We start from the raw sequence: 18,183 nt of genomic DNA on the forward strand, positions 1-18,183 counted from the left end.
TGGCAAGGGCTTCTGTTCTGTTCTGTGTCTTAGGAGTTTCAGGTGTGTCATCTCTGGACCACATGTGGCCTGTGGGTATCTGCTTTGTTTGACCTGTGCAGAGTTTGAGAAATTTCTAATACTTAAAAATGTGGACGTTCTGTATAAAAGTGAGTATTTGACTGCCTTAGAAAATAGAAAGATATAACAACACAGGGCTCGAGAGTAAGACTTGCATTCACATCCTCACCAGCCTGCTTACTTGCCATATGCCCTCGAGCCAGTCACTTATGCCCTCTGAGCCTGTTCCTTTTTTTTTTTTTTTTTTTTAAAGATTTTATTTATTCATGAGAAACATGGGGCGGGGGAGAGAGAGAGGGGGGCACAGACACAGGCAGAGGGAGAAGCAGGCTCCATGCAGGGAGCCTGACACGGGACTCGATCCCCGGTCTCCAGGACCACACCCTGGGCTGAAGGTGGCGCTAAACCACTGAGCCACCCAGGCTGCCCCTGAGCCTGTTCCTATGTGAAAATGGGAATGGAATGAGATTGTTAAAAGGTCTAAAAGAGAGCATTTTTCCCCCCACAAATACTGTGGGCAGTGTTCTTAGCACTAGGGATACAGTTGTAAGCAGAACAGATTCCAGTGGGGGAGACAGATATTAAATAAATGAGCATATGCTATTATCAGGTAGGAAGGTGGTGTGCAAAGCAGGAGGAGTGTAGGAATTGCTTGGGGTGAAGGAAGGCTGCCATTTAATATCATGTGGCCAGAGAAGGCTTTCTGATAAAGTGAGCTTTGAGCAGAGACCAGAAGTCAGAGTGTGAGCCATGCAGTGATTAGGGAGAGGTAGCAGTAAGTGCAAAGGCTCTGAGGTATGTTCACATGACATTATGGCAGAGGGTGCAGGTGGAGTAGAAGTGATGGGGAAGAGAGGTAGGAGGTGAGGCAGGGAGGTGGGTGGGGGTCCAGTCTTAAGGGCTTTGTAAGGACCACGGCTTTTCCCCTGAGGGAGATGGGAGGCATTGGAGGGTTGTAGGTTTTAAAGATTTTATCTATTCATGAGAGAGAGAGAGAGGCAGAGACATAGAGGGAGAAGCAGACTCCCCACAGGGAGCCCGATGTGGGGACTCCATCCCCAGACCTGGGACTTGATCCCCAGACCTGGGACCATGCCCTGAGCGGAAGGCAGATGCTCAACCACTGAGCCACCCATGCGTCATGGGTTATAGGTTTTAAATGAATTAGTCTGCCTGCTGGTGGAGAAGGGATAGCAGTGGAAGTGGGGAGACCAATAAGAAGCAGTGCAGTAATTTTAGGGAGAGAGGATAGTGTCTCAGACTGGGATGGAGGTGATAAGGAGAAGGATTCTGGATGTTTTTTGAAGGCAGAGCCAACAGGATTCACTGCTGAGTGGCACGGGAGGTGGGAGAGTGGGGAGTCCATGGTGGCCGTCAGGATTTTGGCTGGGAGGCAATTGGAAGGAGGAGGATGGTGAGAGGCACAGGTGTTTGGTGGTGGGTGGAGAGTCAGTCTTACAGACGTCCAGGAAGATAGCTGATGAGACACATCTTATCCTGTGTGCTACTCGTGCAGCCAGCAGGCCCCTGATGGGCCCTCCAGGGGTGAGGATGGTGGGCCTAGTAGGACAGTGCCTCAAGCCCAGAGAAAGTTGGCAGCCAAAGGGCACGTGGGGAACACTTATCACTTGTACTCAAAGGTAGTGGGAGGTGATTTTGCTACCAGGTGCTGGGCTGAGCACTGCCCCAGAGGCTCTCAGGGCCTTCCAGAAGCCATTCAGAAGAAGCACAAAAGGAGGAGCAGCTCCCTCTACAAATGTCCGTTTCTGCAGTGACTGCCTCTGGTCAGCCAGCCCCTCTGTGTCCAGGCCTGCATGGTTGGGAACACGATGCGACAGGCCCAGGTCGGCAAAAGGAACACGGGGCAGGAGAACCACAGGATCTGGCTGCGGCCAGGCTGGGATGCTGCAGTTCTGGGGCTCTCTTGAACCTGCAGCAAGAAAGCAGTCTGTGAGCACAAAGTAGAGCGCTGCAGAGTCCGCATCCCAGGGCCTGGGAAGGCGGCGGCGGCCCAGAGAAGCGTGCTGGGAGCTGGAGTTAGCAAGATGGGGGGGGGCGGGTATTCTCGGGTGGGCTTTTCAAGAAGAGGGCTGGGCACCGGCCAGTGCATGCTGGGGGGAATGGAGTCCTGATCCGCGTGGAAGGGCGGAGGTGGGTTAGCGAGGGCTGAGTGTGGAGGTGGTGAGGGAAGCGTGGCTGACCGATTCCTCCCGCAGTGCCCGCGCCAAGGCCTGGAGAGTGAAGGCAGGTGGGAGCTACCTTCAGGAAAACATTGGCCAGACTTACTGCTCCGCAGGGAGGAGGCAAAGTGAGCGAAACCAAACCACCAGCAACCCTCACAGGTGGAAGGCTAATCTGTAAACCCGCTGGAACCTTCACGCCTGGGGTGGGTTGAGCTGTTGCTTTCCGCCCGTGGTTGTGCTTCCACCGCAGCCACTGCAGGTCTTGCCCCACTGATCACAGATGTGGCCTCAGCCTCCTCCTCAAGGCAGAGGCTCTCTGTTACTAGAGTTGGCACAGAAACCTCACTTACTTGCTACAGTGTTCTAGAGCTGTATGGGCTGATGTGGGAGCCATTAGTCATATGTGGCTATTAACATTTAAATTAGCTAAAATGTAAAAATAAAAAACCTGTGCCTCTGTTGCGCTAGCCACATCTCCTGCTCAGTAGCAACAAGTGGCCAGTGGCTACCATGTAGGATAGCACGGGCTACAAAACATTGGTTTGATTGCAGGAAGTTCTAACAGTGCTGTTCTAGAGGGTGATGGCTTGCCTCTCGGGCCACAGCTCCTGGTTGACAGCTCATTATCTCACCAAACCTCCGAGGAGTATCTGCTCTGTGCCAACCACACTAGGGGAGGGCTGCAGATACCACGCACGCAGCTGTCTTTGGGCCCAAAGGGCCCAAACGTCTCCTGAGATTGCAGTCACCTTGGCCCACACAGTAGCCCCTGTCACTGGAGACCATATAGGAGTCCAGGCAAGTCACTAGAGTCCCAGGCTTAGTGTCCCTCCTCTCCTCCAACAGGGTCAGAGTTCTGGGCTGACCCAGGGTCTGGGTGATTTGTGCACTGTTGCAGATGATATGGCCTGGTGGTGACCTGCTAGTCTGGCTCCCCCTGCCCCCAAGGCTGAGATTAAGTGTGGCCCTGCTTCCTCCTTGGAACCGACAACTTGTGAGACTCTGGGGATGCTGGTTCAGAGCCTGTCTTCACATTGGAAGGTCTTGTTTCAAGAGACACTGGTCCTTGAGCTCCCTATGAATTCCCACAGCCCTTTGCTGAAGATGGCAAAACACTCCTGCCCCGTGAGACCAGTCACCCCCAGGTGACCTGAGTACCCTGGCCATCTGAGCTCCTGGAGACTTGCAGAGATAACCAGTGACTGTTCTTTGGGTGAGGTGGTTACCGTGTCTTTGGATGCAACAGCCGCCCGTGTGGGTCCCTAGTCTAGACGGTGGCTGCCTGGCCCATGCACACGGCAGCACGGGGGTTTCCAGGTTCCACATGTTGTGGCCCTTCACCCTCTCGTAGGAGAGGTGAGCTGTGTGGGTGCTGACCTCCCAGGGCTGGCGGCCCAGGTCCTCCTGCTCCTCATTTCCATCCTTCTGCTGCCTCTTCTGCTCAGCTGGTTGGGCCAGGACAGGTACCTGTTGGGATCCATTGACCATTTTTGGCTTTTAAGTGGCTTGGGAAACTCCAAGAATCTGGTGAAATCGGGCTCAGAGCAGATATATTTGCGGACAGCTGTGCATCTGCTCACACCCTGTGATGGCTTGTAGGTGATGTGTGTGTGTGCGCGCGCGTGCACATAGTACACACATAGGACCCACGTGGGCACACAAGGACACAGCATGCAGACATCACATGCTTGCTTCATGCAGATGCGCACCCCCCACCCCCACCAGCTACCTGGACTCTGCTGATTTCACTCTGCATTTTAAGTCTCTCTGCCTCCTCCTGCCCCTTGGCAAGGATGTTGCAGAAACGTAGCTTCTCAGCAGCCAAGCTCATGTATCAAATCCCTGCTGGCCACCTTGCTGTAATTAACTCCTGACTGCCTCATCAGGGCTGCTGGGAACCACGCGGGCCTCCGCCTCTGCCTCAGACTTGGGCCAGCACCAAGGCGAGGCCTGGCGTGAGTCACCGCTGAGAAGCGGGCTCGGTGTCTCCTTCCCAGAGCCTGGCGGAGGCCATGCTGACGGACCGCCCCGGTCAGGGGCTCACGGCCCACCCGAGCAGTGCAGCAGTGCTTACAGACCCCTGCCCGGGGCCCAGGACACACGCTGCACCCCAGCCAGCCCCCTGCCCCCCCATCTGCACAGCCCCCAGAGCGGGCCTCCAGTGCTTCCCCCTGGGATTTGGGTCACTTCTTCGCTCTACCCAGAAAGCCTACTGGACCTTTTCAAGGCTTGTTCTTTCTTTTGCCTCATTTGGCTCTTTTTCCAGAGAGGTCAAGGCCTTGACTGTGTGTGTGTGTGTGTATTTTTAGGATAGCCATCAAAGCTCTGCAGGGCCGAGAGACCACGCGAGGCAGCTTACCCACATTCTCGGTCTGTGTGGACCCAGGCTGCAGGGCCCTGGGCCAGTCTTCCATCCTGTGGGTGACTCCCTCCTGCTGAGTGGCATGCGTAGGCTTCCCACCCAGGGTCCGGGACGGGAGCTCGCTAGCTCTCAGGGCAGCACATTCTTTGTTTGAACTGCTTTGACTCTCAGAACATTCTTCGTGCCCTAGAAGCAGCAGTCTGTTCCCCAAAGCCTTCCCTCATTAGCTTCCTCTCGTGAGTACCTCCAGGGTGAGCGCCATGCCTTTTCTACACAGCCTTGGGCTTGAAGGCTGCTCTGTCACGGCAGCGCCCACTCTTCTCTGGGTGGGTTCCCAGCCCCTCGGCCCACCGTTGATGCCTGGCCTCAGGCACCTGCCCCTTGCGGTCACTCCCTAACGAGGACCTAGGTGAACTGTTTCCTCAGGGAAATCGTTCTCGAACGCTCCTAGAGTGGTCACGAGTTGCCTGAGGGTATCTGGGCCTCGTGAGGAACCAGCCTCAGGTGATGCGGAGGCTGCCGCTCAGAAGGCCCGACTGGGCTGTGGGGCCCTAGGTCCTGAGGGATGGGCTCAACTCACCAGGTACCTCCCCGAGCCCAGACGGCCAGGGACTCACCGTAGAGTCCTCTCCTGGTAGCAGTGTGGAATGATGCCAAGTTTCCCATATTAACCATACTTGGGCCCCTTGCACTCGGTTGGGTTGGCATCGCGCTGTGCACGTGCCATGGGGGACGCCTTCTGAGGCTGCCACAGCTGGCGTCTGTCACAGCTCTGGGGTGACTCGGCATCTCCGAGCCCTGTTGGGCCTGTTGGTTACATTCAAGGTCCACTGCCGTCACTTAGGTGGGGTGGACCCCTTTCTCTTCCCCTCTGCCTGCGAGGAGGGGGTCCTGAGGCTGAGGGACGTCACTGTGGCCTGCCCAGGGTCCGTCGTGGAGAGCCAGGAGTCTCGTCTCCTCTACTGACCCATCAGAAGGAACTTCCACAGCTGCCACTGGCCCTGCCTGCCCTCCCTGAGGCCCCAGGGTGGTCTGGTCATTGCTGGGCCGCCATGCTGAGGCACCCAGAGGTCTCAGCCGGGTCCCCTTCTGTAAGGAGGACCCACCTCAGAAGTAGCCAGGTGGCCCCACACAAGTCTACAAGCACTGGGGCCCACAGAATGTTCCAGTGGGCTCCCCCACTGGGAGAGTTCTCATGGGGGTTTCTAGAGCAGCTATGTCAGGTCCTTACTAGAGAAGATTTGGGCATTTCCTCTCCCTTTACATTTGCAGCACAATAGCATCCAACGTGGATGAGAGAATTAGTGTGTGAAAAGCACATCCCCTGGCGAACAAGAAAATCCCACCATTCTTTTGGCCCAAGAGCCCTGGGTTCTAGTTCTGGATCCATCACTAACTCTGAGGAACCTGGGATAAACCACTTAATCCCTCCACACCCTGGTTTGGTCACCTGCCAAATAGAGGCAGTATTACACGAATATGAAAATATAGGACGGATAAAGAAGCTTTAGCAAGGAAGAGGGACCGTTTTGATACCGGTCGCTAGTGTCCACTTGCCTGGTCGAGTGGCAGTTATTTGCGAACGACAGAAAGGAACCAGCCCAGGGTGATCGTCCTGTCACTTAGCTCTCGGTGAGAACCTCTACCACCCCGCCTTGGGCTGGGGGGTGGGGGTCCCCTCCTGGCTCCGAACCTGAGACCATCAGTCTCCTTCCTCAGCTCACATCCAGGCAGACATGGGAGTCTGGAGTCGGCCCAGTGGACTCGCAGGGTCCTTCCCTTTCTAAGAAATCTGCTCATTACACTCAAGCTGGGGTCAGGGTCACAGCTGGCGGCAACAGGAAGTTGTCTGTTTATTTCCAGTTTAAAACGTGTTTTTAAAAAAGCAGCAGTAGTATAACCATACAGCAGTTTTGAAAAACATTTCAAGTTTTCTCTGGCTTCCATTTATTTACCAGGTTAGATTACCCTGTTGTCCTGCGTGCATACTCTTCTGCCTTGATTCAGGGACACCCGTGGGTCTGCATCTCCTCAGGATACGGGGTTGTGTCTTTTTCTCTTTGGCCATTTTCTTATCACCGCTCTTGTCACCATGATCATTTTCGAGATTCATCCGAAGGATGTGCCCCCGTTGAAGGAGCCTCTTGCTGGGCATTTGGGCTGCCTGGTCTTTTCCACAAGTATAAGTGACGTTACATTGAAGTTCTTGCACATATGTCTTTTTTACTTCCCTTGGATCTTTCTGTTGGAAGAAGTCCCAGGAGAGACATTAATGGGTCAGAGGCTTGGAACATTCTTATGACTTCTGAAACATACAGTAGTTGCTATTTTAGGAAGAGCGGGTTCTGCCTCTATTCTGGGGAGACCAAGCCACATGCCTTAGCTGCTCTGGGTGGCCCTGTGCCCCTCAAGGGGCCTGGCTGTGCTTTCAGGGAAGTCGGGACTGTGGTCAGGGGCCAGGAACACCTCGCAGGACTGGATTGGTTCCCAGGGAGCCCCCACAGGCTCCTCTGGAGGAGCAGGGTTTAGAGGCGGGGTCTGAGAGCGCAGGAAAGGCCTGACCGCGTGGGTGCTGCTTGTTGGGGCTGCACTGGCTGGTTGGCCGGGAGCCCAGCACAGCATCGCGACTTTCCTGATCCTTGGTGTCCCGTGACCCCTCCCTCGCACACCTGAGTGCCCTCCTCCCCAGGCCGGCCGGCCGGCCCTCCCCCAGCTCCTCGCACATCTATCTCTTCCTACCCTTAGGAGCACCTGCGTGCACACGTGGCAAGGCGGGGAGGGGATGGAGGGAGAGCAGGAAAGAAAGGCAGACACGTCTTTATATCCCCTTCATCGTTGTGCCTGGACCAGATAGAGTCCTTAGGCCTGGCCAAGTGACCTCAAGGACTTTCTGCTCCCCCTGGACGCCCCACTGGGATGCTTAAGCTATAAATCTGTGGGCGACTTGGAAGCCCAGAGGAAGTCTAGGCCTCATCTTCCTGAGGCACCTGCTGTCACCACACCCCCAAGTAACACTTCTCAGGTGACAACAGCTGCAGTATATCGAGCCCTTGCCGTGTGCAGGCGCTGTCCCCCGTGTTGGACGGGAAGGGGTCACTTCGTGCTGCTTTACCAACAAGGAAACCAGGGCACGGGGCAGTTAGCAGTAGCCTGTATCGTGCAGTGAGTCAGTGGCAGGACAGGGATCTGAGCTAGGCTGTGGGGCCCAGAGCCAGCCTGCGGTGGCTTTGCCACTGCACCGTCCTATCCCTGCCAGTCTGGGGGTCGCCAGACCAGGGCCTGGAACTTGGGGGTGGGCTGGGACCCCCAGGACTCCAGCAGCTCTCCCCCTGGGCTGCCCCAGTTGCTGGCCGGGCCCCGGGTCTCCGGCTTGTCTTGAGAATCCTCCTAGTGGCCCCTGTCCTTCCCAAGCTGAGCGCGTGCTCCACGGTGCTTGGGTTTAGCTCGGTTCCAGAAGCCCCCTCACCACACACTGGGCAGAGGGATGGGTGCACGGAGCCCCCGGGTCCTGGAGCCCCGCCCTGGCTGTGCCCGGCTGTGCCCGGCTGTGGGGCCGGGAGACCCGGTGCTACTTCCTGGGCTCGGGAACGGCAGGACACGCTGCGTTATCTTGGCTTCTCGCTCCCCTGCGGTGGTGCCACTTGCGAGGCTTTTAGCAGCAAGAGAGCGAGCTGGGGAAATGGGAGAATAAGAGCGATCGCTGAGTGCTTCAGGCTAGAGCTGGGCACGCGGAGCCGAGGGGCACGCGCCTCGTCATTCCTGTCACTTGCCACGAGCAGGAAGGATGAGTGCGAGGACCTTCCTGCTGTACGATGGCTGAGCAGGCGGGGGCCCTGATCTGCAGACTGGCCTGGGAGCGGGGGGATGGGCTGCCCCTACAGCACAGCCATCTTCTCCGGAGGAGGTGGGTGCCAGGCCTCTGCCTTACAGGGGGCCCCAGACTCTGGGGGCCTCTTGGCTGCCCCACCCTGAGAAGAGGAACACCTGGTTCTCCTGCCCCAGAGCAGGTGCGCTTAAGACAGAGCTGGATCCTCTGCCCCAGGGCTCACGGAATACAGCAGAGAACAAGGCCCTCCCCCTGCCCAGGCCTCGGTGGGAGGCGAGGTCTCCTACTCCTGTACCCACCAGGCTGGCGTCCCTGCTAAGGCCTGGGCCTGCAGCCTCGGTTTCCCCGTGGTCCAGGAACCCCTGGTCAGGCCTCAGGCACTGAGGACGCAGGCGGCAGCTCTTGGCTTTCTGGCCACCCCTGCTCCCAGGTGTCTCCGCAGCTGGCAGCCTAGACTCCTGGACCTCCTGTGCAACCTCCCGCCTTACTCTTCCCTGTCCGTCGGCTGACCTCTGCACCCCATGGCCTGGGCACTCAGAACCACGTTACCAGAGGGGTCAGACCCAGCCTCTCTGTCCCCTCCTGTACCACCACCTGCGCCGCCTCCCCGACTTCTCCCAGGCCGACCTCAGGTCTTGCTGCCTCGCTGCCCAGGCCTCAGGTCAGCCTCACCCCAGCCACATTTCCTGTCCCCCTTGACGTTTTCTGGCTTCCATCCTGCAAACCTCAGCTTGACCTGCGACCTCAGCTTTCTCTCCACCAGTCCCGTCATCACTGGCCTCCCCTCTCGGGGCACAGGGCAGGGTGCCCTGCCTGGGCTTCTCAGCCTGGCTTCCCCTCCTGGCACCTCCTCCCGGGGCTGTCTCCTGCCCGGTCCCCTGCTGCTCAGCCTGACCCGTGCCGCAGCCTCAGCCTGCAGGCCAGCTCAGCGTCTGCCTGCAGCGCGGCCCAGACCAGCCCTGTCTCCCCTCGCATCTCTGTGCTTCTCTGTTCCTTAATCCAGAGACCGGCACCTTGCACCCAGAGGCCCCAGCCAGGGACCTGTCCCACTCACTCTGCCCAGATGACTGTAACTGGTCACCCTGCCCCACTCTGCCGTGTCACACCCCTCTGCCCTGGTCCCTCTCTGCAGCTTTCGAGAAGGAGAGGCCCTTTCCTTGCCTGGCACATGAGGCCCATCGTGGTGCAGAACCAGGGGTCAGCTGACGTTTTCTGGAAAGGACCAGGAGAGCCCTTCCAGTTTTGCAGGCCATATGTTCTCTGTCACAACTCAGCTCTGCTGTTGCAGCAAGAAGACCGCCGTAGATGGCATGGAGACAAGCGAGCGTGGCTGGAGGCCAGCGAGACCTCAATCGAGCACTCAGGCAGCAGCCAGATTCGGCCACAGGTGGCAGTGTGCCACCTCCCACCCCCCCACTGCTGCTGTCCAAACCCACCTCCTAGGCTGTGGTTCCCCATTCCTGCCTCCCCTGGAAGACCTGCAGGTCCCTGAACCTGGGGACGTAGATCTCTCTGTGCCTTGTGTAGGACAGGATGTCCTCAGCATCTCACGCTTCAGACCTCATTTCCAGGAAGTCCTCCTGATTGCCCCCAACACACCTGCTGGTTCTGGCACCCTTCCTTCCTTCTTCCTCCCCTGCCCTGCTCTCCCTCACTTGTCTTGGCACTTACCACTGCAGTAGCGCTGCAGTGGGCACATTCACCTGTCCCCCCCCCCCCCCCCCCCCATGAGACCCTAAGCCCTCTGAGAGCAGAGACTCACTCGCTGGGTAGCATTGGTACCCAGCATGCTATCTGGTGGGCAGAAGGTCTTCTTCAGTCATGTTGAGTGAGAATTCCTGAGTGATTGCTCTGTGTGATGCGGGGCGGGTGACGCAGAGTCTTGCCCTTGGGCTCCCAGCGCAGGGGCTAGACGAGAACAGGCCCACTCGGGAACTGTCGCCTTCCTGTGGCCCTTGAGGATGCTCTTGAGGTGCAGAGGTGTGGGTTTCCCATGGTTTCTGACTCCCGTCAGGGCCCTAAAGATGCTCAGGTGCAGCCCCGAGCCTGCTCGGCACAGGAAGCTGCTGCCCTGGGCCTCTGGCTACTTTCCAGCGTGTGGTCTGCGCTGGAAGGCTGGAAGGCCCCCAGAGGGTCAGCCGGCCCTGGCGCACGTCTGTTGCCGGAGGTGTCCAAACCTGCCCGTGGAAGGGTCCAGGCCAGCCCCTGCCTCCATGCCAACCCTCTCTTCCTCCTTCAGGAGAACCTTATGCTTTCCATCCTGCCCAAGCATGTGGCTGATGAGATGCTGAAGGACATGAAGAAGGACGAGAGCCAGAAGGACCAGCAGCAGTTCAACACCATGTACATGTACCGCCACGAGAACGTCAGGTGCGCCAGCATGCGGGCCCATGCTCTGAGAGCGGGATGGGGGCCAGACTCTGTGGGGTTGGCCATGCGCTGTGGGGTTCAAGAGTCTTCACCCAGGACTAGAAGCCAGGCCGTCCCCACAATGTGAGCCTCAGCCCCTGCGGGAGCAGTCCTACAGACGGGTGTGGGGACTGAGACATCTAGGCGGTGTGGTCTGGCCTCATCGTCATACAGACCTCACTCAGTGTGGAGGTGACATCTGTCCCCACTCAGGGCCAGCACAGGGGCTAACAGCCGTGCTCCTTCCAGGAGGGGTGGGTTCATCCTGGGGCCAGGAGTGGGCAGCATGGGGGGAGGAGGCCCCATAGAGGAGGGGCCCACAGGGTAAGCTGAACATCAGAACCTGGAAGTGTCGGGGTCTCGCAGCTTTGGGGCTTGAGCAAGGCCCCACTCGGGGGTGATCCCGGCTGCCTATGGTCGGGAGCAGGAGCTGGGTGGGGGGAGCCCGGCACACTGTGTGGAGCCTCACGGCGGCGCCCTCCCTCCTCGCAGCATCCTCTTCGCGGACATCGTGGGCTTCACCCAGCTGTCTTCTGCCTGCAGTGCCCAGGAGCTCGTGAAGCTGCTCAACGAGCTCTTTGCCCGCTTCGACAAGCTGGCGGCCGTGAGTACGGGGGCCTCACTCGACTTCTGGTGGGGGTCCCCCTCGTGGCTTGGGCCTGGCCCTCCCTGGCTCCCACGGTTGCCTCCGACCCCGAGCGCTCTGCTGTCCACCTGTCCCCCATGCCCAGGAGGAACTCAGTCACACCCCACACCCTGTTCTTTCAGAAATACCACCAGCTGCGGATTAAGATCCTAGGGGACTGTTACTACTGCATCTGCGGCCTGCCCGACTACCGGGAGGACCACGCCGTCTGCTCCATCCTCATGGGGCTCGCCATGGTGGAGGCCATCTCGTGAGTGGGGGCCTCTGGGGGGAGGGGCAGTGGTCTGTCACAGGGACCCAGCGCACCCCAGGCCCCCACATCATGTGAGTGTTACCAGGAGGCGGCTCAGTCCCCAGTTCTGGGCAGTGGGGACGTGGCTCACCTTCCTCACGGCTGAGGGGCTACAAGCCCTCCACAGCCTCCGAGGGGCCCAGCCCCCATCCACTGTGGGTTTCTGGAGAAGTGGCAGTCATGGTAAAGTGTGTCACCACCACCTCCCCACTCATTTGGATGGTCCCACCAGGTTGTCCATCCCATCCCTTTTCTCGGTGTTTTCTCACTGGGGGCCTCCAGGTCCGTCCCCGGGCAAGAAGTCCGTGTGTGGCGGTGTGGGACTGGAACCCTGGCCTCTGTGCTGGGCTCCCAGCCAGGGCTCCCACCTCTAGTGCTGCGAGCTGTGAGGACACTGCACTCGTCCCCCTCGTGCCTCCAAGCCGCTCCCTGTCACTGTCACACCACAAGTGGCTTGGAGGCCCTACCAGACAGGCCCTGGCTGGATCAGGCCTCGGGAGGGAAGGGGGCTCCTTGCTGAGGCTTCTCCCCGCACCACCACCAGTGCGGGGGGGTGGGGTGCAGGTAGGGGATACCTTGCCACCAGAGAGCGGTTTTGCATTGTTACCGTCTTCTGGATTGGAGCTCCTCTGACATTGGCCTAGAAACAAATGCTGCACCGGAAGGGGAGTGGGGAGAGAGTTCAGGATCACTGGCCTCCACTTCCCGCACCACGGGGCACCTTTCTCCGCTGCACATGAGCCCTGGCACGGTGCCCGGCACAGGTGGACGCTGGGCACCCTGTCGTTTCCTGCCCGCACTGTCGTATGAGCCTATGATGTGGAGTTTCGGTACAGTCTAGCCTGTTGGACCCTTACACAGGTTACCCAGTTCAAGTGCAGGCAGAAAGCTGTGGGGCGCCCGATAGTCCCCTCAGCCTGGAGGGGAGGACAGCCTGTGCAGAATTCCTTCCACAGGGCGTGGAGGGCTGGCCACCTTGCTCTGGCCGTGGCTGAGCCCCCCTCTCCATGTGTCCCTGGAAGGTATGTGCGAGAGAAGACGAAGACCGGAGTGGACATGCGCGTGGGGGTGCACACGGGCACCGTGCTGGGGGGCGTCCTGGGCCAGAAGCGCTGGCAGTACGACGTGTGGTCTACCGACGTCACCGTGGCCAACAAGATGGAGGCCGGTGGCATCCCCGGGTGAGCGAGCGTTCCTTCCCAGCAGGGAGGGGCGGGGGCGAAGGGAAGGGGCCGCCCACCCCTCAGGGCTGCGGCGTGGGTGGGAGACCCCCGGAGCAGCGGAGCAGCTTCCCCCTCGGGGTGCCCGCCTCCTAGGCCGAGTGCGCAGCCTCTCCTGCCTGGGCCTCCGCAGCCGTGTGCGCTCCCGCCCCTTCGTCCACTTGGGGGGCTGCAGAGGCCGCCAGTCGTCGCTGCTTGGGCACGCCGGGGCTCCCCAGGGCCACCAGGCACCCGCACAGCCGGCCGGCGCTCTCCCAGGGGCGGGCGGGCTGGGGACAGGGCCGCACGTTCCCCGGCCGGCTCGGGGAGCAGCCCTCGAGGGCAGTCGCCCTTCTCTCCCTCTGTGGTGACTCCCCAGAAACGGCTTTATAGCCCCCCACGCCCGACAGCAGGTATTGCCACTAGGAAGCTGCAAGGTACGCAGCAAGCAGCCGTAGGACCTGACCACGGAGTTAGGGCGCCCCCCGACTTCCTCGCCTCCCTCCGTGCTGGCGGCGCCTGAGGACGGTCCTGCCTCAGCGCCCCGGCTCTGGGGGCCGCGTGCGCCCCCCCCCCCCCGGGTCCTCGGCCTGACGGGCCCGGGCCTCTGCCGTCCAGGCGGGTGCACATCTCCCAGAGTACCATGGACTGCCTGAAGGGCGAGTTCGACGTGGAGCCGGGCGACGGGGGCAGCCGCTGTGAGTACCTGGACGAGAAGGGCATCGAGACCTACCTCATCATCGCGTCCAGGCCCGAGGTGAAGAAGACAGCGGCCCGCCGCGGCCCCGCCGGCCCGGTGAGTCCCAGGCTGAGGCGGGCTGGGGAGGAACGCGGGGCTCCCTGCTGCACCTCCCAGGCCAGAGGGGAGGCCCCCGGGTGTCAGCGGCCCTGGGGACAGCGGCGCGCGGGGGAGGCGGGGGGCCCAGGGGCAGCACCCAGAGCCGCCGAGGATGCTGGGAACAGGCAGCGGGGTTGGCCTGGTCACGGAGGAGGCCACCCAAGGCCGAGGGCGGGAAGGTTCCCTGGGCCGGAGACAAGAAAGAAGGGGACGGAAGCAGTGAGGCCGCCCTGCTGTCCGGCCCTGGCCTGGCCTCTGTGCGGCCGCCCCGCCTCCCGGCTGACCCGAGCCCTCGCCGGCCGCCACCGCCGCCAGTGGCCGCTGCGGAACTGAGCCCGTCTCGTCTCTGCTGAGGCTGGACAGGGCTCGGCTCCTACTGGCTTTGCCCTTAGAGACCCCACCGGTCACGAGAATTTAACAACCAGGGAGCTCGGTGCTCAGAGACCGAGACCGCCCCGCAGCCGGGGCTTCGCCTAGTTGGTGGCTAGGGCAGAGCTTCGGCTGGTCTGCTGAGGCTTCAGGGGCTATGGCTGAACACCTGACCCCTGATGAGTTTTCAAAGAAAACTATGGGGCAGCCCGGGGGTGAGGGGGGGGGCTCCACAGTTTAGTGCTGCCTTCGCCCCAGGGTGTGATCCTGGAGACCCGGGATCGAGTCCCACGTCGGGCTCCCTGCATGGAGCCTGCTTCTCCCTCCGCCTGTGTCTCTGCCGCTCCCTCTCTCTGTATCTCTCATGAATAAATAAAACCTTTAAAAAAATAAAAAATAAAAAAATAAATAGAACTATATGCCTTCTCCCCTCCCCCAAGAGTATGCGATGACCAGTGAATCAAACACGAATCTAAGATTCATCCATTAGCCCTAATTGAAATCACTGTTTAGGGAGTGCTTCTGTGCGTCCCTTATTTCACTTAATCCTTAAGACAACCCTGCAAGAAGGGGGCTATTGTGATACCCACTGTGCAGAGAAAGAAACTGAGGCCCAGAAGTTTGCACAAATTGCAGATCTAGTAGGTGCCAGAGCAGTGCCCATGCCCCCAGCCAGCCACAGTGCACCCCAAATGTGTGTGGGTCGCTCCGGTGTGCAGCTCACACAAACCCAGCGCTGCAAGGGACGCACAGGTAGATAGGACACAACCTCACTCTTGAGTGATTTAAAATGCCCCCAGGTGCCAGTGTTAAAGCAAAGGACAGGGATCCCTGGGTGGCGCAGCGGTTTGGCGCCTGCCTTTGGCCCAGGGCGCGATCCTGGAGACCCGGGATCGAACCCCACATCGGGCTCCCGGTGCATGGAGCCTGCTTCTCCCTCTGCCTATGTCTCTGCGCCCCCCCCCCCCTCTCTCTCTCTCTCTGTGTGACTGTCATAAATAAATAAAAATTTTAAAAAAATGTTTAAAGCAAAGGACAGCTCAAGGTATTTTGTGCCACATGTTAAGTCTAAGCTACAATGGAATGCTCCAAAGAACTCAGAAAAGTTGGAAACTTTTGGAAAATTAGGAAGTGTCAGGGTAGAAAATAGAGCCCCATGAAATAAGACTTGACCTTGTCACAAAATTAACAAGTCTTTTGTATTTTTAAGAGTGCTACATGCAGAGCTTTAATATATTCACTAGAACAAATTAAAACTGTGTCTTCCAAGCTGTTCTACAAGGCAGTAACTGGCAATGAGAAATCAGCTACTTTTGTAAAGTGGTAAGAAATTTATAATTTCTGGCATATAAAATTTTTAATAGAGAAATGCTGTTCCTTTCAAAAAGTACCCACAAATTTGGTTTTATCAGGGACCATCCTGAAGTCACAAAGTAGCACTCAGGTATGTCTTTGGGATGACACTCATCCTTGTTTGTTCTAATCCTGTATTTTATTTTGCTTCTTTCTTTTTTTTTTTTTTTTTAAGATTTTATTTATTCAGGTGAGAGAGAGAGAGAGGAAGAGAGAGAGGCAGAGAGAGAGAAGCAGGCTCCATGCACCGGCAGCCTGACATGGGACTCAATCCTGGGTCTCCAGGATCACATCCTGGGCCGAAGGCAGGCGCCAAACCGCTGAGCCTGGCTGCCCTATTTTGCTTATTGCAACAACCCTTACATGGTGTGTAATTTGGATCAGGAGTTGTCTTGGCACCCCGACACCCCTCTGAGGGTACAGATGAGGAAACTGAGGCAGAAGGAGCCTGGGCAGAGGGGGCTTTTGCGAAGCTGTTCTGCTTGAGTTATTATTCAACTTCCAAGTGAGGAAAAGTTGAGTTTGTGGTTGCCTCACTTCAAATGTTAGCACCGGAGCTCTGAGCGAGTAGGAAGGGGCCTGTGCCGAGGGCGCCGCCTGCACAGGACAGAGCACCGGCCATGTGGTCAGGTGCATGGACACTGTCATCTTGAGTGCTCCATCGCGCGAATGAGCCCGTGCCGGTTGCAGTGGAAACATGTTCTCTTTTCAGCTCTTCCTTCAATGCCGTTTCATGGCCGTTAGGGGTTTCGCTATTTTGGTCAAGTTGACTTCTAACAGTTTCTTAATGCCCCAGCCTGAAAAACTTACGTTTCTTGAAGTAGAAAGACTGGGTTAAGGTTTCTGCACATTGAAAGTTTTACCCCTTGCCTGCTCCCCTCCTGCCAGCCCCCGGTGGCGCCCCCTCACTGCTCTGCTCTGTCTGGGGCTTTGTCCCCCTCTCTGCCGTGTCAGGGCTCTTTCTGTATTGGAGCAGTGAACCCTTGCTCATGTGGCGGTCACCAGGCACCTGTCAGATATCCGCCACACGCCAGCACTGCTGTTCCCTGTGTCTCAGGGAACTTGACCTCTAGCTGCCGTAGCTCCTATGAACACCTCCTCAGGGCCGGGGTAGCTCATGTGGCCAGCTCAGCAGCTGTTCAGGAAGTTTCCACCTTGGACGTGGATAAGGTGATGTTTACCTGCTTGACTATCACGGGGTCGGAAGCAGTAATGCCTGGGCCGTATGGGGGGATGACAGTGATGTGGGAGGGGACAGTGGGAAGAAGGAAGGAAGGTGGTGAGAGGTGCTTCTTGGGAAGTCACAGGAGTGAACACACTTCCACTTGCAGAAATCTGTCCCCATGGTTGAATTAAATTAGGATGGGGAGGAGAGTGAGGAGAGGCCTCACAGTGAGTCCTATCTGAGTGCTGAAAAGCTTCCAGACCTCTTCCTGCCCGCACTGCCCTGTAGTCAGCCTCACCCAGTCTTTTTTTTTAAAAGATTTTATTTATTCATGAGAGACACAGAGAGGCAGAGACTAGAGGGAGAAGCAGGCTCCATGCAGGGAGCCCGATGTGGGACTCGATCCCGGGACTCCAGGATCATGCCCTGGGCTGAAGGCAGCACTAAACCACTGAACCTCTGGGGCTGCCCAGCCTCACCTAGTCTTGAATGCCACCTCTGACGATCCCAGATCTCCACCTCAGGCCCAGCCAGCTTGCCTGCACTCACCCAGTGGCCCCTGTAATGTGTAACTGCATGAACACTCTGGTACCCAGGTCCCAGGCCCTGCATGTCCCTGCATCCTCCTATCTCCATCGGCGATGACTTTGTTCTTCCAACAGCTCAGACCAAACACCCAAGACAGGCTTGACACCTGTTTACCGCCCACAAGCAAGTTCTGTTGACCCTTCCCTTGAGGGAGGGCTCTAATCACCACCTGCCCGCTCTCACGGCTGCCACTGGCAGCAATGCCTGTGTGGCTGGATGGCTGGTGTCCAGCTGGTCACCCTGCCCTACTGCCCCTTCTCCACAGTGGCAGCACTCCTGCTGAAGCACCAGCTGCTGTCCTGTCACCATTCTGTGCAAAACCCTGTTTTGGTCTCTATCTCACTTGGAGGGAAAGCCAGAGTCCCCTGGAGGCCTGGAAGGCCCTGTGCAGGCAGGTGCTCACCCCCCTGCTCTGCTTTCACTCCCTGTCCCAGCGTGGCGGCCTCCTGGCTGGTGCTCAGGTGCTCCGGGCCCATGACTGTTGCAAGGCCTTTGCACCAGCTTCTCCCTCTTCCCGGGGGCAGGGAGGGGGGGGCGTATTCCCAGAGAGCTGCAGAATTTGCTCGCTCAGTCAGGTCTTCACTGAAATGTCATCCTCAAGGTGACACCTCTCCGACCTCCTCCTTACTGTCACGCTTCCCAGAGATCCCCACACCCCTTTTCTGCTTCACCTTTCTCCAGAGCTCATTCCCTTCGCATGTGCTGTGCTGATTTTACTGTTTTCCTGTTGTCTACCTTTCTTCATGAGAATGTGAGCTCATGCAGTCAAGACGTTCTGTGTGCATCCCCAGAGGTTTGAACAGTTCCTGTCATGAAGTAGGGACTCAGCGCTTGTTAAATGAGCCGACTCTTCCACCATGTTACAGGGTTTGACTCATTCCATCAGGGAAAAA

The 18,183-nt window shown here is 58.3% G+C and overlaps 1 protein-coding gene across 1 annotated transcript in view; it reads left to right on the forward strand.

Annotated features, from left to right (window-relative positions):
• Positions 1-18,183, forward strand: part of ADCY3 (adenylate cyclase 3) — a 76,879-nt gene that overhangs the window by 44,433 nt on the left and 14,263 nt on the right. The window contains exons 4-8 of the mRNA XM_077843906.1: positions 10,671-10,801; positions 11,333-11,444; positions 11,609-11,736; positions 12,801-12,959; positions 13,596-13,773. Coding sequence (XP_077700032.1) covers positions 10,671-10,801; positions 11,333-11,444; positions 11,609-11,736; positions 12,801-12,959; positions 13,596-13,773 — 708 coding nt within the window. The remainder of the gene's footprint in view (positions 1-10,670; positions 10,802-11,332; positions 11,445-11,608; positions 11,737-12,800; positions 12,960-13,595; positions 13,774-18,183) is intronic.

This window comes from Canis aureus, chromosome 12, assembly GCF_053574225.1.
Source record: "Canis aureus isolate CA01 chromosome 12, VMU_Caureus_v.1.0, whole genome shotgun sequence".
Lineage (NCBI taxonomy): Eukaryota > Metazoa > Chordata > Mammalia > Carnivora > Canidae > Canis > Canis aureus.